The sequence below is a fragment of the Lates calcarifer genome, linkage group LG13 (assembly GCF_001640805.2).
Source record: "Lates calcarifer isolate ASB-BC8 linkage group LG13, TLL_Latcal_v3, whole genome shotgun sequence".
Lineage (NCBI taxonomy): Eukaryota > Metazoa > Chordata > Actinopteri > Centropomidae > Lates > Lates calcarifer.
This window is the reverse complement of record NC_066845.1, coordinates 13917575-13945110: the sequence shown is the minus strand read 5'-3', so window position 1 is coordinate 13945110 and position 27536 is coordinate 13917575. Positions and strand designations below refer to the sequence as shown.

Below are 27536 nucleotides of genomic sequence, written 5' to 3'. Positions count from 1 at the left end.
ATACTCTAAATCTCTCCTAAGCTGCAAAATGCTGAAACAAGTGGAAAACACATTTTGTGTGTGTGTGTTTGTGTGTCAGGTAAAGACACAGAGAAAAGAGAAAACAAGAGAACCTGAATGTGTGTGTACTGGCCCATACTCATGCATGCCAGCTACCCTCCAGGAAAATAAACCCAATGTGTGTCCTCAGGTCAGTGAATGCTATTTCACTTGCATAAATGGTTCCTCCCCTTGACAAGATTGCATTTAGAGCCAATGACCTCACCCCTAATGCAGGTAACTACATGGAGCTGACATTGGTCTTTGTAGGTGTGGGTCAACCGTTGAGTCATAATGTAGTGCTGTTTACCACTGCATTGACTTGCCCAAGATAGGCTATCGTGTGAAGGTCACTGTCTATAGCATCATTCATCTCTGGGGTGAGATATGCTGGGCATTGTTTGTTCCTAGCTGTTGTTGTATAGGGTTACAAAGGGACGTGATAGAGGAGAAAGACAAAGGGGAAAGAAAGGATAAACAGAGAGACAGAGGCACTCATAGTAACATTAAGTAGATGGGTATGATTGAGATGGAAGGTGAAATGGCTGTGCTAAGTGTATTTTAACTCAATTCATGTCTGCTCTGACCTGCTTGGGTCCAGAGCAAGGCCAAAACAAAGCCAGATTTTTTTTCTGTATACCAGTTTCTTCACATTCACATACAATTTATTGTATGTGAATTTAAGTGACAGTTTTGCAGCCGGATTGTAGAGTGGCCAGTCAGTAACACCATCTGTAGGGCTTCAGATTTGCTTTATTCTGAACTGATAGAGTGCCATGTCGCCTCTGTATTACAGTAGTGTCTCTTCATTTGCAATTTCCATATTTTAACCAACTCACACATCCTAAACTCTTCCATCTGGATTTCATCAGTGCATAAAAGCATCTAGATCACATCTAGTAGACTCTGTGGAAGAGAGGACAGACCAAATACTCTCTACTGAGAGGCTCATCTCATCCATTAGATCATAAATTTCAGTTTACAAAATTTATCAGGCGCCCATCAAGTCCATTAGACGCTCATTGGGGAGCAAGTTAATTTGCCCAAGTGAACTACTGTTTACTGTCAATAAAAGGAACAGTCAGCAACAGTTTATTTTCCATTTTCTTCACACATAAACATGAACTTCTTTAAAGTTACAATGATTAAGTGCAGTTATTGTCACCTTGAATAATGTTATCTGCTGCTGTGTCTAAACCAGGAAATGAGAGTTTGAAAGATGTGTCGTATCAGTTTGATAGACATGAGAAATATCAGGCTTTGTCCCAAAAAATACTCTCAATACCATACAGAGCAAATAATGTGTTACTTGTGTGTTGCTAGGGTTGTCAGTTTGTATTTGAAATTCAAATATTTGTCTACAACAAAGCGCAACACATCATCAGAAGCAGTTTGCCTTGTGCTCCAGGAGAGGGACTATGAGCAAAGTTGTGCTGATTGGATAATTGTGACACATTGTCTCTGAGAAGCAACATGTGAAAGTATCTTGGGCTCTATGCCGTAGATGACAATTCCCAACAAAATTAGGCTGTTAGACGACTTTGTAAAAAGCAGGTACCTTACTCTACAACGACAAAAAATCTGAGGACTCATCTGCTAGCTTGCCACCCAAGTGAGGCAGTGGAGGCATCACAAACAAGTGAAGCAACGTGAGCTGTACAACCCCGTCTGACTGCCAACTTTTCACCACACTCATCCTCAAAACCTTCACCAGAAGCTCGAAAAAGCCATCACTGATAAGACAGCAAGATTTGCACATTATATATTTATACAAAACTGCTTTAGACAGTAACAGAGTACATGTAGTACAGGCCATATGCTATATTATACAGTATGTTGTACACCTTTGCTGTGCCTGCTGTATATTGTCTGTCTGATAGTTTGTGTGATTCTATTTCCATATACACAACACAACAGATACAGGGAAAAACAGCTCTTACTCAACAGAATATTCAGTGTTGTTTTAATGTCAGGGGACTGATTTGATCTTGGGTCATTAAAATATTGTTTAGCTGTTACAAGGGGGACAGATCTGGCCTACATCAGCAGTGCAGCTGTGTGAACAATACGTCAAGTTCATCATGTAATAGTCTATAAAGGCATTGTTTCATGATATCAAAATAAGATTTTTGGAGACATAGCTGACTGTCTTAGATGGTGAACATTGTATTTGTGTGCAAATGTTCAATGAGCTGTCTTTGTAAAGTTTATATACACATAATGTGCGTGTCTATGAGCTTGTGTGTTTATGTATGTGTGTGTGTCCTTACATGTGAGTAAGTAGAGAACTACGACCTTGCCATCCTCACTGCTTGCTCATAGGTGTGTGTTTGTGTGTGTCTGTGTGTGTGTTTTATCATATGTGCATGCATACACTCACACACCTGCCTGTGATGCCTTGCAGCATCTGGACTGTGTGGACTCAGGTGCACTCCTCTAAGCAGAGTCTGTCATGACACTGAATACATTAGGATTTAATTTACATCAGATCTGGGGAAGCAGCTTTGTTTCTGATTTTACATACATTCACCTTTTGTTGTAGGTGTGTGTGCGTGCATGTGTTTATCATTAAGTAGGATTACAGTTTTTGGAAAGTACATTCTCTTTCCTTTCTGTGTTTTATCCTGCTTGTGTATTGTTAGACCTCATTTAGTTCAGATTACAGTCTTATGTTCCCACTGCTCTCGCTAATTAAACTTGGTCTGTATTATCTACAGGTCCGTTAATCCCCTTTATGAAAACAGGTAGGAAATTACACTTGTACTGTAAAATAACAGCAGGAAAACTGCAAGTGCAATGGCAAAAGCTCACTTACACAAACGTGTGTGCGTGTGTGTGTGTGATTTAGGACAAAAATAAAGATGGTGAGCAGGCTCTACGAATATCATGCTGCTCTACCTAATAGGCTCTCTTGCCATTCAGCCTCCCTCTTCGGTCTTGGTCTCTGACAGAAACATGGCTGAGGGAGATGACACTCTCTCTCTCTCTTTCTCTCTCTCTTTCTCTCTCTCTCTCTCTCTCTCTCTCTGTCACAGACACAAGCACATACACAAACACAGCCTGACAGTCGGACTTTAATTTAAATCTAAAACAGGTGAGATGTTGGTGAGGAGGAGAGGATGGCAGCAGTTAATTCACTAAGAATATTGTTTTCTGGAAAAGACAGAGTGAGTTTTGAATATTTTGGAGAGGTCAGATTCTATTGGGCTATTACAGAAAGATCCTTAACTATCCTTTAACCTTTAACTAACTGTGTCATGATGTGAGATTTTTTATATTTTCACTTTTACTTCTTAGCTAATGTTTGGAATTTAGGGTGGGAAGGTGGCAGTGAGAGATAAGTAAAGACTAGTTTACTAGGGTTTCAGGGCCTGCTAGTGTGTACTTTCAGCACCATGAACCACACACGCGTGCGCAGACACACACACACAGACACACAGACACACACACACACACACACACACACACACACACACACACACACACACAAATATACACATTCCAGCAGTGCTAATAGTCCCAGAGTAGACCAGTTGCCTGTGGACTGAGAGGTGGCCTGATCAGGTTTGCTCTGATCCAGTTAATTTAGGGCCTTTTAGTTTTTAGGTAGGATCATGCCTCTGACGCTACCATCAACCTTGATTATGACAGCCACAACAATGCAGCCCATCACAAAATTCAGGTGAGTCATGAAAATCAGACACATGTGCTTCACAGTTTTTGTTCTGACAAACTTTCTTATTGATTTCTTAAGACTTTTTACCATAACTTATTTTTGATGAGCTTGATGTTTAATTGGAAAACTAGCTCTACTTTTATTCCAAATTTTAATCTGTGTGTGTGTGTGTGTGTGTGTGTGTATATATATATATATATATATATATATATATATATATATACACAAATGCAGTAATTGACTGAAAAATCTAAAATGATGATCTGTGTTTAAGATAGTATTGGCTTGGTGATAGTATTTCATGTATATCTTGATGCCATTTGAGGGAAAAAAGTATTTTGTGTATTTACATTAGTTTTATTCTACCTATTTCTGTCATTAAATGATGAATGGAAGTAAGGAGGAAAAAATCTCTCCCTGTACTGTATCAAAGATTTAAGTAGTTATCTGCAGCCAAGATAGCCAAAACATCTTTTGTTTAGCTCATGACTTCACTATTTATTTACCCTGAAGTTGCATCAGCAAGATAAGATAGTATCTTTTGTGATACTTATCTGAAAAAAGAAGAAAAAAAAGACGTGTTCTAATGTTGGACCATCCTCATATATGAGATCACTTTCTACTGAGATTGATGGTTTAAAAATGTAACAGCTCTCTGAGTTATGATATCATTCTTAATACATGTAAAATCAAAGTGAACCAAAAATAGAAATCAAGACACATTTTGAGAAAAAGAAGCAGCCCTCTTTTCTACTTTAATCACTTGCCTGACAGTAAACCCAAATTCACTGTTAAGCAAGTCAAGAGTTGTAAGATGAAGAAGATGAAAACTTAATTCAGCACAAGATGATGATTTAGCTTTAATCACTTTTTTGGAATAGATGCACCTGTTACATGTTTCAGTTTTTATTAAACTCTCCTTGTCGTGCTACAAGCTGCCTATACACATACTCACCTATATGGCCATGTAAAAGCTGAGTCACTCATGTTTGCTAAAAGGAAAAGAGAAAAAGAAAAAGTAAGAGAGCAGAGAGATTAGGCTGTTGATTGGATATGGTTCTCAATTCCACTCCCTGCCAGTGCCAATAACAAAGAGGAGATACAATAGTATAGGGGGGGAAGAGAGGACAGGGAGAAAAGGGTGGTGGTGTAAAGGAGTCAAGACCCCTAACAGACTGTCAGATGCTGCTCACTTGCTACACAGTCACTCTTTATGAACACACAAACACACGCACACAAGACACAATCCAATGTTTTGCTAGACAGCTGGTGTGTTTCTGTTGGTGTGTGCGTGCATGTGAGTGCGCCCCGGTGATAAATCTTAATTACACAATGGAGTCCAGGCCATGTGCCATCTCATCATGCCATGTCAAATCTCATAAGCAACACTAGAGAGCGTGAGAGGAAGAGTGGGAGAAAAAGATGTAACTGTATTAGACAGAGAGAGTGAGAAAATGTGCATACCATATCTGTTGAAAAAAATGTTTTGGAAAGGCAGAATTGAAAGAAGTGGAGCAAAAGATGGGGTACAAAGTGAAGGAAATCTTTGTCTTGGATACTCTGGGGTAGAGTGACTGTCTCTTTTTTTGTGTGTTGCATGACTGTGATTTTGCCATCAGCCCTGCCAATACTAATCAACTCTAAAAACCTCTGCTGCTGCTACCCATTGAATGGATCTAGTTTATGCAAGGATGAGCTGGCGGATGAATACGCAGTTTTAGCATGTCAGAGAAAGAATGGGGCTGGGGGCGTTGTTGTGGCCTGCTGAGTCATCGTGGCCAGGGTGATCTCTAAAAGCAGCCCCCCAGCCCCCCAGAGTAATGGTTAATCGTGGGAAGTCTGGTGTTAGGGTAAGTGTGCCTGTGTGCAGGCTCAGCCTGGTTGTGGCCGGATGTGGTGGGTTTTGGCGTGCCGTAGTGTGACAGGGCCAGTCAGGCGGATGGGGCATGTGTTGTTGTAGCCGTGGCGATGGGGAAAGCCCTGTACAAGCAGCTCTCAGCTCTGTTGGCTGGGAGAAGAGCCGGGACAGCTCTCCCAGAATAAAAAGCAGGAAAAAAAGCTGTGTCCTTTTGTTTTCACGGCTGTTGTGTTCCCTCTGCTATGGGTTTGAGAATCTGGTCTGTGTGTCCTCCTGGTTGTCTGTGAATGTCCCAGTGTGACATTCGGCCCTGTTCTGGACGTCTGGTGTTGTGCTCCGTCGCCACAAAATCTCACACAGACATAGTCCACTTCCTGGAATGGCAGTGTCAACTCAGGAAGTGCAACTTTTGAACTACTAGAAGATGAGTCAAAAGCAGTGTATTTAAATGGCAGATGGTAACTTTCTCATAATCACAGAAACAGAAAATTTACATTATAGAGAATGAAACTATGTTTTACTGTACCCTGTTTTATTTCTACAGTTAATCAATGTATAACAACACATGAAAGCATTACAGACAGGAAACAAACCCAAAAGATATTGATCACACATTACGGACATGTTTTATGATTGTTTTATTGATTATAAATATGATCTCTAATCATGACAAGTAATGAAATAAGCTGCGCCTGGTCTGTTCCAGTCTGGATGAGTTGGAAGTAGGGAAATTTACAACTGGATTCAAGACCTTAGATTTCACAAGCAACTGCAATGTGCTGTCAGTAAGAGCATAACAATTATTTTCCCCCCATGTTTCTATCCCCTTTGACAACCGATCACAGTATGAATGACCAAGGTAAACTCTTACTCCGTTTCTATTTTGGTAAATTCACATCTGGATTTCAGAGTAGTAACTGCAGTTTATGTATTTATTTATTTATTTTGTCAACCCTAACCCTTACAGAAGTTCTCTTAACAATGTAGTAATTGAAATTTTAAAACTTTGGAGCTCAGTACTTTGATTTCTTTAAATTAAAAACCTGTTCCTGTTTTTACCCTTTATTGTACCACTTCTCAATGAAGGGAAAATTTAGGAAAGCAACTACAAAAGAAAATGTGTCTAGTCTGTAAGCTTCCATAATCACTGTAATATATTGTATTATCTAAACCAAAAAGTATTTTTAAAATATATTTTTCTCATATGCAAATACATGCAAGCGTCTGTGATGTAAAGATTATCTCTCTTGTAGCAGCAATCTGTAAAATAAAGGAGAGACACATTCACGCAGATGCCACCAAAACAAACACTGTTTCTCCTGGGGTTGTGGTGGAATACATAAATAAACGTTAAAGAACATTCAGTTGTAGTATTTACTTTGTGACATTTCATGGTACCTATTAGCAGCTCACTCTACGTTCAATTGTGAAAATATTATTACTTACAAGTCACTGTAAACCCCATATATACTATTAGCTGTGAGCTGTTTCTGCTACATACAGCATATATTCTTGTGTCCTGTATGGATCCTTGTTACCATACATCAAGCATTCATGTATGTGAGAAGACAACTATACTGATGTGTGTCACTTTCTAATCCTGTGCTGCATGTGTATTGCAGGCTAGCTCTGTTGCTCCACAGTCTTTCCAGTTGTGTGTGTAGCAGGATAATTGGCTCCGCTCAGTCGTTGTCATTCAGACCTGCAGCAGATGTGATTGCACAGCATCACATATACACCATCCCACTGGCTGCATTATGCTGAGGAAGTCTTTTTACACGTTATGGAATATAAGAACAAAAAACACATATAGGAATGCGTACACACACTTACACTTTTGCACACTGACATGCTTATACATACACACACACACTCAGCTGGCTGCACATAAGAGTATCTAAGGACTGGAACTCTGACATAATTTAATGCCTCAATGCATTTAACATCCGCTTTCTCTTCCCTAGCTCTTCATCTCATTCGGTTTGGGCTGAAGTCACTGAATAACATAAAACATTTCTGTCAGCGTGTCTTCAGTGTTTGAATTATGTGTGAGGGACTGTGCATCTAGTGTGTGTGTGTGTTATGTCTATGTGTTATGCCATTTCCAAAGTGCTGTGATTTTGCTCTCAAACCAGGTTTTGATGTGAAATCGCTGATTTTTCTCTTCAATTTTTGAATTTTTCTTAGTACTTTTGAGACATTAGGTCCAACATCTCATGGCGTATGCTCTGTTTGCCATCCCCTGTTGCTTGGAAATAGACTGTGGCAGATAAGTCTCTGTATAACAAGGATCAGACTGTGTCATTTTACACAACAGACGGCTGCTGAGCAGGGCCCTTCTTATTTCTTGAAGGACAAGAAAAACATTTTCTTCCACAGGTGAACTCCACAGTCAAGCACAGGCCTAGTCATGATATATGCCTGTTCCTGCTGTCTGTCTGCTGTCACTCCTGCATGCTCAGGTCACAGCTCCATTATCTGACAAAGACTGACTCTGTTCTTCTGTCTTCATTTCTCCAGGCACAGAAATCGTGGATAGAAAGAGCATTCAGCAAAAGAGAATGTGTTCATATCATAGTGAGCGCCAAAGACCCCCATAGGTGAGTAAGAATGAGTGTAAAGAAATAAATATATTAAATATATTTAGAATTTAGCCGCCTGATTATTTGTTGTAAAAGCTACAAGACCCTAATGAGGGAGTTAGCTAATTTATCGCCCACCTCACATGCAGCAGATTATGAGCCCTGTTGACCTTTTAAAACATGCCTCAGAGTAATATCACGCTGGCCTCTATTTGCATCACAGGTAGATTTTCTACACTAATGAGCCAAAATACTGACATTATACAAATAGCAAGTGTAGCTGCTTTAGTGACATTTGTGAAATCCAAGGCCAGGCCAGGTCATAAAGACAGAAAATATTCCACATCATTTAAAAGCTTATTAATTTAAGCAGCACTCACGATAGAGCCCACAGGAGCATACCCACTCAGTAGAGGAAAGGATATATCAGTTAAAATATTAAAGTACATTTATAAGGGCCCTGTTTGTGTAATACTAACACAAAAAGCATGATTGAAATGATAGGTCACAGAGAATAAAGTAAAGTATTGAGAGATACTCACTATCTCTATTCTCAATGTTCCTCTCATTTTGCTCTATCATGGTGACGTTATCAAAATCTTTACTACAGCTGATGTTGTTGCTCTTGGTAACAAACTCAGAAAGTCAGCTCTAATTCCTGCTGTACCGTCCATCATACACACACACAGGAAATGCCACTGTTTGTTAGGTAAACAGAATTAGCATAACTAGAGGAAAGCGGGTGGAAGCTATGAGCAGGAGGAAGGGAAAGAGATGTTCCTCAAGATCAAATCAGCTTTCCTCTTTTGAGTCAAAAACACTTGTGTTGATGCATAAGGCAGAGGGAGGCAAAGTACCTTTGGTGAGAGATGACGGAAACATGAAGTGATAATCAAAGCATCCTGACTCCCTTTCCTCCCAGGGCTCCCACTCCATCCTGTAAGGTTAAAACACAGAATATGAAAGCTGCATTCAGCATGTCTGAATAAGTATGTACTCATGTAGGAATACTACAATTCATCTAACTGTCATTCTGCTACATCCTGAGTTGCCCAGAGGGAGAAGGAGAGGAGAACAAGGGAGAGGGATACACAGAGGTTTGTGAAGAGCAGAAAACAAAAAGAGACAGTGCCAATAAAAGATTGCAGGGGCCCACAGATCCTTCTCCTCCTCTCCTCCCAATCAGGAGATGAGAGTCAAATGACAAGCTGTCACTTCAGCCTTGCCCACCTCTTACTGCCAGGCACATGACTACAGCAGCTCTCACACTCTTTCTCTAACTCTCTCAGCCACACACAAACTCTCTCTCACCCTCTCCTTTTTCCCTCTTAATGCTATGGTAGTTTTGCTTGGGGCTCAGACCTCTCAATGTTTCAATTATTCTCTGTAAAGGAGTGTGTAATATACCTCACATTCACCTGTACTTTCTCCTCTCATCCAGGTGCTGTTGTGGTCGTCTGATAGGTCAGCATGTGGGCCTGCCCCCGGGCATCTCATCCAGTCAGAATGATAAGGCAGAGCGTTTGGCCAAAAATGACAGCCTGTCGGAGAAGTGGTCGATCAGCAAGCACACACAGCTCAGTCCCACTGATGCCTTCGGCACCATTGAGTTCCAGGGAGGAGGACACTCCAACAAAGCCATGGTGACTCCCATAACAAATCTACTGTATCGCATTTTGACAGTGTCCTGCAGAAACCTTGCATCTTAAGATAGTCAGTGATTGCCAAGCTTTTGTCAAGTCACACATTTCATATATAGTTCAAATACTAAATGGAAATGACATACCTTCGTTCCACATCATATATAGAGTGACAAAGTGCATCGTAGCATGCCTTAAGATAACAGCAAAATCAATCAAATAAGTGTAATTATTTTGTAATTTCATACAATTCTTGAGACTGCAGCAGATAAAATTCTGCCTGATTAATTGACCCATCCTAAAAGTATGTCTGATTGTATGTGTCATTCACATTGTCGCTGTGTTTGGTAATCACGGTGACACAATCACATCACACGTACTCTAATATTCTGGGAATTCAGATAATTAAGGATAAATTATGTCTGATTTATTCCGAGTGTTAAATTATTCATTCAGACACATGTCAGGTTTGGTGTCTGAGAGTGAATTAGATGAATAAACAGATGCTCCATAATGCTCATGGTTCTTCAATCAAAGTAAACATCTGTTCAATACATTTTGTAATGTGGAAAATGAAAGTGCCGCACACTCAGGCAGGTCTTCACATCAGAGATTTGTTTCCCATGTAACACTCCTGTAACATATTGTGCACACATACCTTTGTGTATGTGTATGCATGTGTGTTCCTGTTTGTTTGTTTATGTCTCAAGCACATACTAACACCAAGGCACCATGTGCCTGAGGGTGAAGCAGATGTGCTACTGTACGTCACTCACACATTCCCTACTGTTTGCAGTATGTGCGAGTGTCTTATGACACCAAGCCTGACCTGCTGCTCCACCTGATGACCAAGGAATGGCAGCTGGATCTGCCCAAGCTGCTCATCTCAGTCCACGGGGGCCTGCAGAACTTTGAATTACAACCCAAACTCAAACAGGTCTTCGGTAAAGGGCTCATCAAGGCTGCCATGACAACAGGAGCCTGGATATTCACTGGAGGGGTCAACACAGGTAAAGTACTGTACAAATAAGCCAGTTTATTTTGAAGACAAAAAAATTAACAAATTTTATTTGCACCGTGCAGCCTCACTTCTTTTTATACGAATTGGGTGGTCATGTACTTGTGCTTCAGTAGGAGTATGATGATTGTGTTTGAATGTTCCTCATAAGTTATCAGCTATTAAATTAACATTTACTAAGCCTCTCAGGGCTGTAAAGACGTTCAACTACTGGCTCACTGCAAAAGGGTTCTTTTAAGTACATTATGAGCACCTATACTTACAGAGACTCATAGTAATAGACAGGTAAAGTGATAGCCCACAATTATAATTTTATGCATCTTGAATGAAAATAGTGTTCTTGTATGTGCTTATTTTAATGGCTGGGAGTCAATTAATGGGTATCACATTTAGAACAAAAAGTGTATTTGATCACGCAAACTGTATTTTTGTAGATCTTCAGGGAAGACTGTTTGAACAAAAAATGAGAGGAGTTATTATTGTTTCATTAGTTGCATGACAGACATGACTGAGGAGGCAATTAGGGCCCATTGTGCACATGTACTTTTCAAGGAGTTGTAACCCAGTGAAAACGAAATGAGATTTTGTTCCCCATGCACTGAGCTGCTGGGTGAAAGGAGCCTAGAGCAGGATTTATGTGGAGCTCAGTGGAGAATCTGGATCTTAAACATACGAGGTGGAGGGCTGGATGTGTAAAAGCAGATTGAAAACAGTTTCAAAGTGAGACAGCAAGATGATTGGGTAACAGTGTTTGTGACAAAATATAATTGGTTGAAATTAAAGTAGGATAAACCGAAGCGTCAGCTGACAGATTGACATGAGCACATGAATTATGTATAAACATGGAGTTATCATGCGTATGGAGAGTAGTCTATGTGACTGAGTTAGAGCTCCACTATGTTTCTGATTGTAGCAAGCTATGTATAGTGATGTTAAGTCTTAAAATTGGAAATGCTTGGTTGCTCCCATCTTACATATTACTGTAGGTGTAGTATCCTGAAACTTAATATAAACTGTGCACTGATATTAAAATTAATGACTGTGTTGCAAAATGATACCTAGGTTGTATGGACTGTGTATTTCTTAGTTTTACCTGTGGTCAAACATTATCAGTCATGCTGACAGTGCAATTATTATCAGTGCTGTTTCACTTTGTCTTCAGCATAGTAGTTAACTGTTTGTATTGTTCTTGTATTGTTTCTAGGTCACAAAAAGAGAAGCATTTTTAGTAACTGTGATTAAATTTAGCTGGCTTGAAATAAGAAAAAAAAAATGGAACAATAATGTTTAATAGGAGAGATAAGAGATGATGCATCGTTGGAAGCTTTAGAGTGCGCACACTTGAATACAGAAAGAACAGAAAGTAAGATTTAGTGACAGAATGGGTGCAGAGGCAAGAAAGAGGAAGAGAGAGGCCTGAATAATGGATGGAGGGATGGATTGGAGGGACAGTTGAGGGTGGAGGTGGAGAAAGAATGAATGTCAGCAGGAGAGATGGGATAAGATGGCCTCCGGGTCTGACTGCTGCTCCCCTGAGGACAACAACTAGAATCCTGGAGCTACGACTTGTCAGTGTTTGAAGCTGTGTGTGTCTGAGTGTCTGTGTGTTGTCACATCAGCTGCTGCGCTGTTGTCTTCTGTGTCTAACAGATTCTGTTTATCTCTCGCAGCAGAGTGTATCATTATCTAAGTTTAGACTGTGTATTGATTGTGACAAAACTGATTTGTTATCTGTTTCTCTGTCCGTCTCTCAAACACTCAAACATTTCTGCACACACAGGGGTGATTCGCCATGTGGGTGATGCACTGAAAGACCACGCCTCCAAGTCAAGGGGGAAGATCTGCACCATTGGCATCGCTCCATGGGGCATTGTAGAAAATCAAGAGGATCTTGTTGGCAAAGATGTAAGTCTGGGAACAAACAAACAAAAAAATAACGAAACTATGAAAACAGTTACAAAGTGGCCACTTATTTCCTCCAGCACTTGTTTTCATGTTAATATGCGAAAAATGTCACGTGCAGTCCACAGTTGCCAGAGTCTGTAAATTGCAGTTGACAGCTTATTAACTGAGGTGCTGAGTAAGCCAATCCAATCTGTGATAAACACTCCTTCAAAGTGAGCTGGACAGCTGGCGGAACCACATGAGACTTTGGAGCACATGCTGACTCATCCAAATCTCGGGAATCAATGTTATGTTATAGTTAAAATTTCAGCAGAATGTGCCGCACTCTGTCCTACTGAGCAAGTCAAGCAGATCCGATTAATGTTAGTGGCTGAAATGAGGTGATTAAGTGCTGAAGCTCTTTTTCATGCTTGATTGGTCTCAACTGTATGCCTAATGACCAGATGAGTTTACCTCAGACTGTCAGGTGCTGCCCCAATAGACCAAATCCAAGCTCTGAGAGTCATTAATGTTGTAAAAATATTCATCCATTTTTTTGTGTAATTTATTGTAACTTCAATACCAGTGCAATAAATGTGTTGTTTAAAAAGGCGGATTGTGTGAATGTATCGGGGTGTCTTATGGCTAAAATGCAGCTCATGAAAATACAGAGGTGAATACAGAGTGTTTTAAGTTTTTGTAATTATTTATTGAGAACCAAACAAACATCTTTCATCACCATGACAAAACCATCATCAAATGTTAATGTAAGTTGGAGGACTCAAAAGAGACAGATGTGAAAAACAGCTGTTAATAGTAGTGCAGAGGAGGCACCTAGTCCCTAGTATAGGTCGAGCCCCAAATGGTAGATCCTAAGTTTCCCATGATGCAACCTGTAGTGTCTCTTCATTTGTCTTTCTCTGCCTGGTAAATGCTTATGCCTTTTAAACTCTATGTCCCAGTTTGTAACTTAGACATGCCATTAAAACTTTGTAGCCTCCAAGCCCCTTTTCAAACTTTGGAAAGCTTCCTCCAGAGCCACAGAGGACATTATACAACTGTTTTCCAAGGCTGAGTAGTATGATGCATGGCAGGTAAATTGAAAATTGGTGAAGTGCTCCTTTGATAAAAATTCTTGAAAATGATTATATACTGTAATGTTTGCCAAATTCATTTTTTTGCTAACACTTCAGTTACATTATTGATTCTAAGAAAGCATGCCCGTATTATCATTAATCCATCCATTTTTCCTTGGTCCAGTTGCTACATACCTCTGTCAGCAACGCACTTATCTGATGTTTGTGTGATTGTTAAATCTTGTTTTGACTAGGTGGTGCGTCCATACCAGACCATGTCCAACCCAATGAGCAAGTTGACCGTTTTAAACAGTCTTCACTCCCACTTCATCCTGGCAGACAATGGCACCACAGGAAAGTATGGCGCTGAGGTCAAACTGCGCCGCCAGCTGGAGAAACACATCTCCCTGCAGAAGATCAACACACGTGAGTGGAATTTACAGTTTGTCATGGTTATTGCCAGACCAACCTACATACCCTAAATTAGAGAAGGTGTTTTAACATAATACAGCAAATGATAACAGCATAATGAAACCGTTATCCTCGTTTTATCAATGACACCACTGTGGGTTAATTGGGTTCATTGGGTTCAAAGTCTATTTTGTAGCTGCTAAAATTATCATTACCTGCCTCATACTGAACACATGCTGTCAGACAGTGTATTTTTAGCCAGCTGTGATATCACTGGATAAGCCTTTGAAACTATCCCTCCCTTCAGGATGGGTTTATATTTTCTTTCAAAGCTTCCTGACAGCTCAGATGAACTCTTTCCTCAAATGAACCTGCTGATAATCCTTGTCTTCCTGTTCTGGGACGTTGCACACAGCTACCAGCCCAGCTAACAAACACAATGACAAGCACATGACCACTGTACGTGTATGTACACACACATATAGTGTAAACACACCAAGTATATTCAGTTGCACTTAGAGTGTAAACACATAAAGGAATGAAAGGTACATTGGGTGTCTCTTTGCTGATGTTTTTTTTTATAGTATTTTTATTTTCATTTGATACTTGATAATACAAACCAATATTTTTGTATATTTTGACAGAAACATGAATATCAGGATATTATAACAAACTGCTGTTGAAACTCAACAGAATGTTTGCTTCATTTTGTATTCCTGTGCAGCTCTCTATGTCTTGATTTTTAAATTTGTTGCATCAGAAGTACATTATTCGCATATAAGGGCAGCAGGGGTGTATTTGAATGCTTGTTTGTGTATCTCAAAACATAGGTGTTAATGCACTGTGTGTACATTAATGTGTATTTGAGGCTGCATATGCACATAGTTGCCTTTGTCTGGAGTGTTCATCCACCGTTGAGTCCTTGTCACATTGCATTTCTCCCTTTTTCAATTTCCACATTATACCCAAGCTAGAAACCAAATGGATTTGCATGAATACAAAATGCATTTCTCTGTCTTTTTTTCTCTATCACACACACAGATACAAAGACACAAGCACACACGAACCTCTCTGATACCCTTTAAATACATTTCTCAATAGCCTCTTGCAGCATTGTTTAGAATGTGTCAGAGCCGCAAACAAACCTGAGAGATGTTGTCTGCAGCTGTGATTTATTTGTTGTTACCTTCTTTTGTTGTCAACATCAAGCCGTTTTATAATAATTTCCTCAGGGTTTGGTTGACATGAATGCACTCATTTTAACATCAGTGCTTATTTAAAAACCAAGAGTGTCAGGAAATAGGTGTTACCAAATGATTAGATTGTTAGAGTGTCAAGAGCAATATCATGACTCAAACCTTACCTTAGTCAACACTGTTTTTGCTCACTGTCAGTGATGTTCGTTGATAGGAACTTTATACAATGTTAAATGTCACTCTTAGAATAAAACACAAGTGTTGCCGCTGCCATATTCCTCCTAACTCCTTGACTTCATGGATTTAAAAAATGTTCCTGGGGCTGACAGGACACACACAAGTACTCCCTCCCTGTCCATCATCCAGTCATATGACCCATGGACTTCCCTTTGTCATCCTATGCCTGGACTCATACAAAAGGGGCTGGGAAGGCAAAGGGACGCCCAGTCGTCATACAAGCATCCAGTATAAATCTGATTTAAACAAAAGAAGGGTTTGTGTCTGCACACCCTTCTTTTGTTTGGGTTTTAGATTAAATTGAGAATGTGACAGATCCAGCTATTCTTCTTCTTGTTGAAAACAAATAAAAAATTTGAATGAATATTAAGTTTTACACCTTTATGGCTGTGAGACTTGAGGTCCATGAATATTTTTAAGCTTCTTAACATAAGAAAAAAACTAGAACAGCTCTGATCCTGAAGCCCTGCATATCAACAGGGGGACAGCTTCACCCCCAAAAGAGTGTAATATACACCCAAAGGACCTAACACACCATTGACAAATTAGCCACATATCTGTTCTGTTGTAGTATGAATTTATACTGCACAGTTTTTCAAGTAAATGTGCTTCTCCAGTGTTTGATTACTGTACTGTACTGTTTTTGTGTCTGTATGATGTACTGTACCTTGTTGTACGTGTGTATCCTTTACTTCCTCAGTCAATGCTGTAGGGTTGGCAGACAAGGACCATTTCTTGATTTGATTACCTGTCCACGGTGAATCAAGGAGTGCATCAATTTTCCTCACAGCACGGCTCCTGTTAGATCCAAGTGTAGCCTGAGGTCCTTTCAAGGAGCTTAAAGTAAAGGGAGAAAAAGCAGTTTACTTTGAATGTCCTAACATGTGGCTTGCAGACCACACGTAACCACAGGCTTTTTTTTCTCTCTTTTTTTTCTTAAAACACAGTCACACACGCTGCACACAAACACAAGATGAATGAAGTGTGGTGGATAGATATGCGTAATCTTCCCCTGTGGTATTTTTGTGATGTTTGGGCAATCCTGTAGCTAATCCTACTGTGCCTGTGTGCAATTTTCCATGCAATGGCTATCATCATGTGACTGCCGGAAATGCTGTAGCAATCAAATTGGCTCCACACAGTTTTTAAATATGGGAATCAATTCTCTATAACAAATTTATAGTTGTTCTGGTCTGACTGCACTCTAGAAAAAATGTGTATTACAAACAATGTCTTAACAAATCTTCTAACTGATTATATATTTTTTCTGAAACCTTGCTACATTTTGATTGCTTGTTGCCACAAGATATGTGTATGTATATGTGATCATTTTGCATATTGTGCATTACCAAGTTAGTTATGGCAACACTATTGGCACCTGTCAAAACCCATCATTGGAGCACAGTTGTGCAGTTCCTAAAACTCTCAACACCACCCTTGGTGACAAGGCTTGTGTATTGTCTCCACATACTTTTTCTTGCAGTTCCTCTTGTGTATTTTATGTTGTGGAAGGTGTTGCCTCCTGTGGTTTTGTACCCTCCCCAGTGGAAAGTGGACGTGAATATCTAAGGGACAGCTCTGGCTGGGTGTAAACAAAATAAATGTCTTATGACAGGAGGGGTTGGGAGGCTGTAAATATGGTGGATGGAGCACACACATTCACAAGCTAGAGTAAGTGCTAGTAAGGTGCAAGGCTTTGCTGTACATGCATGGCCATCTCATGACCTGCTCAGCCAGACATGGTCTATCTTGATAGAACATGAACAGAGATGTAGATGCAAATGAGCCTGGATTACCGTGACAAGGATTCAGCTTAGGTAGCCTGGGACTTAACATATGAACAGAGGGACAGAGCTTATTATTCAGTGCATGATTATACAGTATACAAATATAATCTTTGATTTAAAAATGCTGCATATGTTGCTTATACTGACACACTCTCATTTATGGCCTTTTTCTTGAGCTCCTCCTCCCATCATCTCAAAAAGCCAGCTGATGTTGTTAAACTCATACATGAAGAAAAAATGATTATCAGTAAGATGAGATGTTATCTTGAGGTGTCTTCACCGAAAAAGTAGGATAAAAAAGTGAAAGTCAGAGAGAGGAAGGACATAATAGGCTTAATTCATGAATGTTTTCTTATTTTGTCCTGTAAAATTGAACAAGAGAAAAATAAGAAAAGCCTGAATCTTATTCACTCACACTTTTGTTTTTGCACGTGGCAGCTAAAAATTGAATGCACGTTCCATGCCTAAAGAGGAATAAAAGTTGTTCATTTAAGATAAGGTCTATGAGAATGCATGAAGCACCTTGACTGTGCCCTCTTTCTTTTCACCTAAATTACTTGGAAAATTAAGATGGGCACGTAAGTACTTTGTGTATTGAATGTGTGCATAGGTGAAGGCATGTGCATGTTTTAACTCTGTGTCTACTGTGTGACCTTCACTGACCCTTCTATGGCAGTGGTTTCATTAATCACAGCATACGTAAAAGATGAAGTAGCTGGGGTAATTGAATCCAGAAGCCATAAGACCTTGTGTTTCAGATTAGCCATGACATCGTGACCTCTACTGCGGAGCATCCCATACAGAGGAGATTATAGTTAAGCTATGGTATATGGGAAGTCAAGAGGGTTGTAATAGTCTTCTTTCAGGAATGATAAATGCCTGGACAAACTTGATTTTTTAGATAAAGCTACTGTAGTGCCTTTTTGTGTGTGTGACCAACTGGATTACTTGGTTGCTCTTGTTCTTTGACACATATCACACAGCTGCAGTGTCACAGTTTGATCCTTAGAAATGTCACCCTCTGCTGACTGTGACTGTATTAAATGAAGTACAAATAGCAGGACAATTTGTGGAGTAAAGCTTGTAAATTATACAGTGCAAAGGTTAATTCAGTAAAAGTTAATTCAGGTCTCCAGACTATCAATGGGCATCAGTCACTTTAGTTAATATAGTTTTTCATGAGTCCTCTGGTCAGTGGTTTCAGTCCCTGTGGTAGTCCTGCATTGATGACTGGTTTAATCAGTGGGGTTGAACTGACGCTGAGAGTGTAGATCAGTACATAAAGTATTTGTGGGCACATGAGAATAAGTGCACAGAGACATTGTGGGCACAGTTGAAATCACTGAGGTAAGGTGTGTTTATGCACGAATGAATAGAAAAAACATGACAGAATGATAAACATGAACCACTGGAGTGTTCAACCCTGTGGTGGAGAGATAACAGAGAGAGAGAGGTTCAGTAGTGGGTTGAATACAAGACTTGCTCCAGGTATGGTCCCAGGTTGAGGATGTGCATGGATGACAACATGTTATGCGGTGTGGAAAGAATTTGAGTGCATGATGAGCAGTGTGAACTGTGGTAAATGTCTTTTGGAACAGTACGAGTGCTAAAAAAAAGAATAGTGAGAAGGTCAGAAGTGTTCTGATAGGTGGCTTATGCACACTACTAACTACAATTAAAATTACTCCCTGTCATATACATTTATTACTACACTAACTATTTCTTCATAGAAGTGTTAACACTTGAACTATGCAATAAACCTTCCAGAATTTCCAATTGCAAAGCATTTCCAGCATAATGACATTTATATCTTTTATAGATCATTTAGAGGCAGTGCAGAGTAATGATATACAGTCTATTATATCTTATTTTTTGCTGATGCCAGAATGTTTTGGGAAGGATAAGTCAAACTTCAGTTTTGTGATATGGGCTTAACAGACTAAATACTTCTATCAAAACAAGGGTCAGCCCTGCTCCAGTCCACACAGAGGTGGTAATGCACCTGAACTGCCATTCTCTTGGAGCATACACCCTGGAAGAGGCTATTTCCACTGACCACTTACTGACATATATACACTTCTGAGGAGTAAAGCTTATGTGTGTATCTTGAAGAGACCGATGCATATACACCATTTTGGCATCTAAGGTGGTTTGAGCAACTCATCGTAAGTCCCTTGCAAATATCCAGTAGCTATTTGATTTGTCTAAGATGCATTAAGTGACTGTGTAAATGGGGTCTTATTTTTTAGATCACTGAATACCATTTTAACTCATGTAGTGGTAGAGTTCTCCCTGAAGCACATACACACAAACTCACATACACAAATCAACACACAAATCAATGGAGGAAAATTCCTTTAATCCCAGTTTCCCAGGTGCAAATGTCTTTTACCGGTCAGTGACACCATTCATGATCTGCCTCACTCGGCCTTGGTAGCACTGTAACTCTTAGCATAAGAAAGGTGGCACAGGCCATCTGACTCAGCCAGAATTCCTGTTAGTAGGTCAAAAACAACACGATATGTTGATGTCACAACATGACTGAAAAAGTAAACTTTGAGAGACACTTTGCCCTTTTAGTGTACCAAACGCCCGACCTTTTGTTCTGTAGCCTGTCGAGTCATGTTGCTTTCACCGATCTGATGTTTCCTGTCTGCTTTAGCTGTTGCTAGGATAATGTGTGTATGTGTTTTATTTTTTTATTTTTGGAGTGGGGTGTGGGGGTGCGAAGACAATGACCCACATACTGTAGCACACCTCCTCCAGTCATGCTGATACTAATTTGACACATACAAGGACAAACTCGCAGACACTCGCACACACCCACGCACACACAGACACACACACGCAGAGGATGAGTCATTGCTGGATCCTTAATTAGGACCATTTAAGCATGTTATGTGTGTCTCGCTTACACGCTCCTCTTTCCCTCCCTAATTCCTTCTGTTCCTCGTTACTTCCTCATCTCCCAGGCTGGATAAATATAGAAAGTTGGCCATGGATTTTCATCGACCACCTCTCTCATTTTCTTCTGCCTCTGCTTTTTCACACTTTTACAGGGTAGCTTCCCTCCCTCAGAGAGAAGGTGTGGGCACTAGGTTAAAACTATGGATGAGATATAGAGAGACAGGAGAGAGAAAGAGAAAGTAAGGGTTTGACAATTGTGTTATCTGATGCGTTGGAGTGTGTGAATAGTGCATGGATAGAGTCCTTGCAGGAGAAGAGGTGGAGAGGCCGAATGCATTGTTACAGACAGTACAGAACATGTAGAATATATTATATAGAGTGTTTTTTTTCACATGTATCTACCATATATAATATGAATAGTTGCATTAGGTATAGGCATGTCTGACAGCTCACTTGGATTTTCTCACCATTCAGTGACAGCATATTTTGAATGGGGGGCGGAAGGAGGAGCAGGTTAAGAGGAAAGTGCCCAGTGATCCATTCAGTGCATGTACACTTGTAGATAGATATTAACTGTATTATCATTGTGTTTATAATCAGATGGCAGCATTGCACATATAGTAACATCTTAACCAAACTGTGTCTTAACCAAGACGTGTAGTAAAGTACAGAAAGAAATAGGAAGGAGAAAACACAGACATAAAAGGACTGTCTACTCCATAACAGTGCCACTTTGGTGGGGTAAACACTTTGCAAACTCCAGTAAGAAGGATTGCATCATCACTAAATTCTCTTTAACAGATTAGTTTTCTAGCTATGGGTTTGCATTTCCATCTGGAACAATAGGTATTCCTCTGAAAGTGCCAGCTTATGTAACAACACTGCATGTATTCAAATACTTGTGTGTACTAGTGTTTTATTTCTTATAAAGGGAGAGTTCAGACCACTAAATCCTCCTCCACAGATGAAATAATTCAAAAGACACACAGCTGTCTAACAATAACAGGATTAAATTTTAAAAAGTATAAAATTGCAAGCTCAGTAGAGGCAGCAGTTGGCAGAGAATCAGTACTGGTAAGTTTAAGCACTCAAGCCTCCAGGAACAGGACTGGATTGTGTTGCAGTTTTTTTAGAGGTGGCCCCAATCAAAATTTAGGTCACACTGTTTTTTTTTTTGTTTGTTTTGTTTTTTTTTTTGGCCACACATACATAATACAAATGTCTATAAAACTAACAGAGAAAAGTTACTCATTAATTGATCAAAAACAGAACTATAAGATCCAATAAAAGCAATTAGAACTGAATCAAAATTTTGGTGCTATGCCTGTGCCAGAGCAGAAAACTTTTTTCTGTGTATCTCCTGGGCAGGCAGCTTTAATTACAATGAATAAACCACCATGTTTGGCTTCCTCATCCATGTTTTAATACAGCCACATTCCCACAGGAATAACAGTAGTTAAGGCTGTTGCTAATTAGAAAAACTGACTGTGAATAGGAGGTCAAAAGCCATTCTAAAATGTACTCACTGTTTTTGGGTAGTCAGGCAAAAGAGAAACTTTATTTAATTTGTGGTTTGCGTATATGTGTGTGGTGCTATCTGCATTTGTGTTAGTGTTAGTGTGTGTGTGTGTGTGTGTGTGTGTGTATATGTGTGCACACAGGCAGAATTTTCTCCTACCAATTAGCTATGACACAGCTGTGCTTTCCCCTCCTCATCTGCTCCTCAGTGGGTTTCAGTTGAACAATAATCTGCTTTAGATACTGCGGCGTTGCCTCCAAAGCTCACTAGTCATCAATATCAATGCTCGATCCGACACAACCGCGAACTCACACACACAACACACACATGCAGGTAACAACAAAAACAGACATCCAAAAGAAATGGAAGAATCAGATACAAAATGCAAGTCATTAGTCTGCCTCTCTCTCTCTCATTCTGCCCTGTTGATGTATGGTCGTGTGATGTGTTGTGGCACAGTGACGTTTTACCTCTTTTGAAGTAGGCGAGGGCCCTAAAATATTCTCCTTATGTAACTGTCCCTGTTGCAAGGCCGCACGAGGCTGTGTGAGGCAAAGCGTAATGGTGGCGGGTACGCTTCTGAGCGTGTGCGTGTGCTTGTGCAAGTGTGTGCATACAGTGTGTAAGCGCGCATTTGTATGTGCTCGTCTGCCTGCGTGTGTGAGAGACAGACTATGCTTTCTCCTCTGTGAATTATGCAGACCAGGATGAGGGTGCAGGGCGGGGAAGATCCGGCAGTTACACAGCTTTTGAATTAGAAGAGTCAAAACACCCGGTCAAAAACACAGCCACATGAAACAAAATGGAGAGGAGATGATGAGAATGGAGTGGCTACAGAAAGAAAAACGGTAGAGAGGAAGACAGGAAGTGAGACAGAGTGGGAAAGGGCAGGATGAGGGGAGAATGGTTTAGGAAATGGATTGAACTGAGACCACTAAAAGGGGAGAGGACACAAGGGGGTAAGAGAGAATTGGACTCTGGAGTTTACAGGGTTTATGGTGTCTAAAAGTGATGTTTAGTGGTATAATGAGGGACAGAATACAGGAAAGAAACCATCTAGGAAGAGAGAGAATAAGGCTGGAAATTCCTTTGAGAGTTTGGCAATACGTTTCCTATCTACAGTACCTTCTCCTGTACGTAGCTTCACTGTGTGCAGAAAAACCCACCTGCTAATTATGCATAATTACCCTAAATAGCCTGTGATTAGAAGGCAAGGAGCCATTTTTGTGTGGAACAGCAGGAGATTTATCAGTGAAATGCTGTTTCTCTTTCTCACACACACACACACACACACACCACAGGAACAGAGCACAAAGCACAAAGTGGGCTGGTTATTTTTGGTACATGTTCTTTTTTTTAAAATGTCTCTACCATAATTAGAAAGTGTACAGTGTCTCGACAGTAGAGTCATGAGACATCACAGGTGTCACATTTACACCTCACTGGTAACAAATTTGGACTGAGTTTTTCTATTTATGGATCAAGTAGTGCTGATATCATGAAGCGTGTTTGCTGACAATCTTCACTTTGTTTTTTTCTGTCTCTAACCTGTCTTTTTCTTCTTCACTTTTCTGTCCCTTTCCTGCATTGTTCATCCCCTTTTTTCCTCTCTACAATCACTCCGTCACCCCCGTTTCTCCTGCTCCTGCTCTCTTTGTGTGCAGGTATTGGTCAGGGTGTACCTGTGGTGGCTCTGATTGTAGAGGGAGGTCCTAATGTGATCTCCATAGTGCTGGAGTACCTCAGGGACACTCCTCCAGTCCCTGTGGTGGTGTGCGATGGCAGTGGCAGAGCCTCAGACATCTTGGCCTTTGGACACAAATACTCTGAGGAGGGAGGGTACGCACCCACATGTGCACATTATGCTGTAATCCAAGGACAAACACTTACTAAGTCAAGATTTTATCCAGTGTGGAAAATCTGTTACACTGTGGAAATTTTCCTCATAAGATTGTTCGTAATCAGATTTTCTGATAATATTTTGTTTTAATTATTATTAACCTGTAATTGTCCCTTAGAGCTAACCTAACATGCATACAATTTCATATAAACTTAATACTGAAAGCAACAGTGTAGTTCTGGAGCTATGCATTTTTGATGTAACCGATGCAGTTTTAGGATAAAAACATGTGTGTAAAAACAAGTGATGCAATGTGCTGATGCCATACTTATACTTCCAATAACACAAGTAAACATTTGAGCTGTGTTTCTCACGAGACACAAAATTAATTCAGAATTGCTTAATATATCTAATTACAGATGAAAATAAACTTGCAGAATCACATCTCACCAAGGACTCAGCGATAGTATTGCTGAGAGTCCCAGTCAACCTTGGCTTCACTTATTGACAAACAAATCTAATTTGCCTGCTTCCCCTTCACTGCTCTCTTCTCCTTACCTCTATCTGACCCCTTTCCTGACACACTCTCATCTTTTCTTCCACACCTCTCTCCCACTGCAGCATAATTAATGAGTCTCTAAGAGACCAGTTGCTGGTGACCATCCAGAAGACATTCACCTACAGCCGCACACAGGCCCAACATCTGTTCATCATTCTCATGGAGTGCATGAAGAAGAAGGAGCTGGTGAGTGACACTCTCATACATATATTTGCCAATACATGTGTATATTTGCAGATGCAGAAAATGCAAACATATTAACAGTATATACACAAAACACTGAAGCACAGACAAACTCACACTGACAGATACAGGCACTCACACAGACACACAATTAAACCACTAACATCACCATTAAGCTTTGAGGTCTCTGCTGTGTAGCGAGGCCCAAAAATGAAAAAAATATGTGAAGGAGGAACAAATGGATTTGTCAAATGAAGCTAGCTCATCATGAAACTTTTATTGAAGCAATTATTACCCCATCTTTTATGTATGACATGTAATGTTAAGTGGATGTAAATGTATTCAGATGAGTCCGGGACCAAATGGCCTCTACCTTGAGATTCTGTTTCACTTTGGCAGTGTTTAAGTCAAACGCATGTCATGTCAAGCACAGCTGTCACACACATCCCTCTCTCCTGGGGACACGTCTCAGTCCCCTTAGAGCACTATCAATCATATGAAACCAGCCTCTGATTAATGAAGTTTAATGCTGTGTTTGTAAAGGCAATGTGTATTTGTATGTGTGTGTGTTGTATTTGATCAGAGTAGCAGGGCTGGGGGCATGATGCTTTGTTGCCACAGTCAACAGTGGTACACACATTGCGACTGAAAGCGTGTACCAGGGGAGGGCATATAAAGTACACATGCGCCCACACACAACCTTACACTCACTCACAAGATAATGACTTAACACATCCTCTGTGATGCAAACAAGCAGCTTTTAGCTTAGTTCTGCAGCAATACTAATTTATTCACTACTTGGTTGCTCTTGCCTCAATTCACTTTGAACAAAGTGTACTATGTCTTTTCTAGGGAGGGGAATATTTGTCAGATCAATGACTAGTGGTACTGGTGGTTGCCAGTGGTATTTTGCTTACAAATGTGTGATTTAGTAGCATACACACAGACACACCTGAGCCTTATTTTATCACCGTGATGGCTGGAATGTTCGAGATGACTCAGCCAGGTATTTATCATGTTTTAGTTCTTCCCTGTTTGTAAAAATAATGTAGGTTAATCATGTTATTATGTGTTGCAGTTATTATAATAATTGTAATGCACTGAGTCACACAAAGAAATCAAAAGCATGTGCACATGCAAACTGCACACGTATGTGCACACAACATAGTACACGTCATATTTTTCAGGCAGCCCAGCATTGGTCACGGTTGCACAGCGTGTAAGTGGATTGATTGTGCCCTCAGTGGGGTTTCAGTGGCTGACTGATGCTCACACTGATGGATCTTCTGAACACAATACACCAGAGCAGAACAATGGGATGTGAATCATTCAGCAAGAGCAGCTGTAGAGGCCAGATAGTCTGATGCTGCTGCCTCTCTCTGAACTTGTAAAACTGTTACCACTGCCATAGTAAAACTGAATACTGAAATGTATTTTGGCAATATTATACAAGTCCACAAACCCTGTGTCACCCTTACATTATATCTCTGCATTTTACAGGCCAATTAGATATTTTTTAATGATTCATTTACTCACAGAGGAAGAGAATGTACACCTCTTTGTCCACAATTCAAATTCTGATGCTGACAGAGACTGAGTTTCAAAACTACATATGTTTGTTTTGAAGAAATTAAACCTAGCTCTCTCTTATAAAGGACAGTCTTCCTAACTTCTACTAATGCTGTCACATTTACAAAAAATCCATCTTGTGCGAATTTGAACCAAATCAGTTATCTTATCTGTGCTTGCTGTCTTACCAACAGTGGCCTTTTTTTTTTTTACAAGCTTCTGCAATAGCATGACAATGGTGAAAGGTACAGGCAGTCAGACAAGGTTGTACAGTTGGCATTGCTCCACTTTGTCATTGTCGTGGTATGTACATTCTTTGTTGGAGAACCCAAAATGCTTCTATACACTGCTTCTTTGATGTTTCAGTGTCGTGATTATCCGATCAGCACAGCTTTGCTGGCTAATGTCCTCCATTTTTATTTATTAACTTCATTTACTGATAGGTCAATATTGCAATAGGTCAAACTGTTTTTTTTTTTTATTATTTTAAGAGCTCCCTCTGCTGGACCCCAATTCAAACTATTTCAAGGAGCCTGTGGCACTTGAAGACCATGAAATTTTAATTTGAACGTGTCAGGAATAGTTTGAGTATGTTTTTGTGTATGTTGTTGTTGTTGTTGTTTTTTCTCATGCTCCAGTGGATGTTCTAAAAAAGAGTGACAGTCCTAATCTCTACACTACTCTGCAAGTTGAAGTAGGGTAATACAGCTCATGTGTAAACTTGTGTAACTGTTACACCTGTACAATCATAGATAGCAAAGTGCAGGTGCAAGTAAAACCAGCAGTGTGACAGGTGATCATATCAAGGACACTGTACTTCATATTCTATGTATGAATGCAAAAAGAAAGAGTCATCTTTGGCTTATAAGCTTAACGATGCCATAAAAAAATTAGAAATGGCATAAAACTTTGATAACATACTGCCTGATAATGTATTCAGTAGAGGTAATCCACCTCCTTGTATGTCTTCCATAAAAAGTCTGGCTTTTCTCAGCGGACACATACTGCAGTCATTAATGCCCATGCACCATGCAGAGAGCCTCAAATAGCCTAAGATGATTGTGGTTGTTAGAGAAAGAGAGAGCTAGATGTGTCCTCTCTCTGTTGTTGGCACCTCTCTGTCTCTCACTGAGGTGATTTCACCAGCTTCGTATTTATCAGGCTGATAGGCATCACAGGGGTTCCCTCCAACCCACACTCAGAAAGCCATAGAGTATATGTGAGGTAGGAGGGGTGTAACTGTAAAGCAGAGATGGAAAAACGAAAATGAGAGTAAGCAAAAGAGAGAGTTCCCATTGTCCCATGCAAAGCCTGAAACACTGATCATTGCTTGGCTCAAGACCCTAAAAGTGTATTTCATTTTGCTCTAGGAGGCTTCCTCTTTGCCAGTTCACAAACCTCATACAACTGAACCCCTTTAATAAAACTAAAATATTCAAATGCTGCAGGACAACTTGCAGAAAAACCCTTTTGATATGAGGCCAAAATAAATCTCCCTGGATGTGATCACAGTTTCCTCTAGCCCCTACACAGCTAGTTCACAATTTTAAGTTTT

At 40.1% G+C, this 27536-nt stretch overlaps 1 protein-coding gene across 5 annotated transcripts in view; it reads left to right on the top strand.

Moving 5' to 3' along the window:
• trpm3 (transient receptor potential cation channel, subfamily M, member 3) overlaps positions 1–27536 on the top strand; it is a 131154-nt gene that overhangs the window by 60756 nt on the left and 42862 nt on the right. For 4 of the 5 annotated variants that reach the window (XM_051075129.1, XM_051075128.1, XM_018669131.2 and 1 more), the window contains exons 2-8: positions 8094–8173; positions 9597–9798; positions 10592–10805; positions 12594–12718; positions 14028–14199; positions 23495–23669; positions 24292–24415. In XM_051075129.1, coding sequence (XP_050931086.1) covers positions 8094–8173; positions 9597–9798; positions 10592–10805; positions 12594–12718; positions 14028–14199; positions 23495–23669; positions 24292–24415 — 1092 coding nt within the window. Of the gene's footprint in view, positions 1–5502; positions 5566–8093; positions 8174–9596; positions 9799–10591; positions 10806–12593; positions 12719–14027; positions 14200–23494; positions 23670–24291; positions 24416–27536 lie in introns of those variants that run through there. The other variant, XM_018669132.2, reaches the window with a different exon arrangement.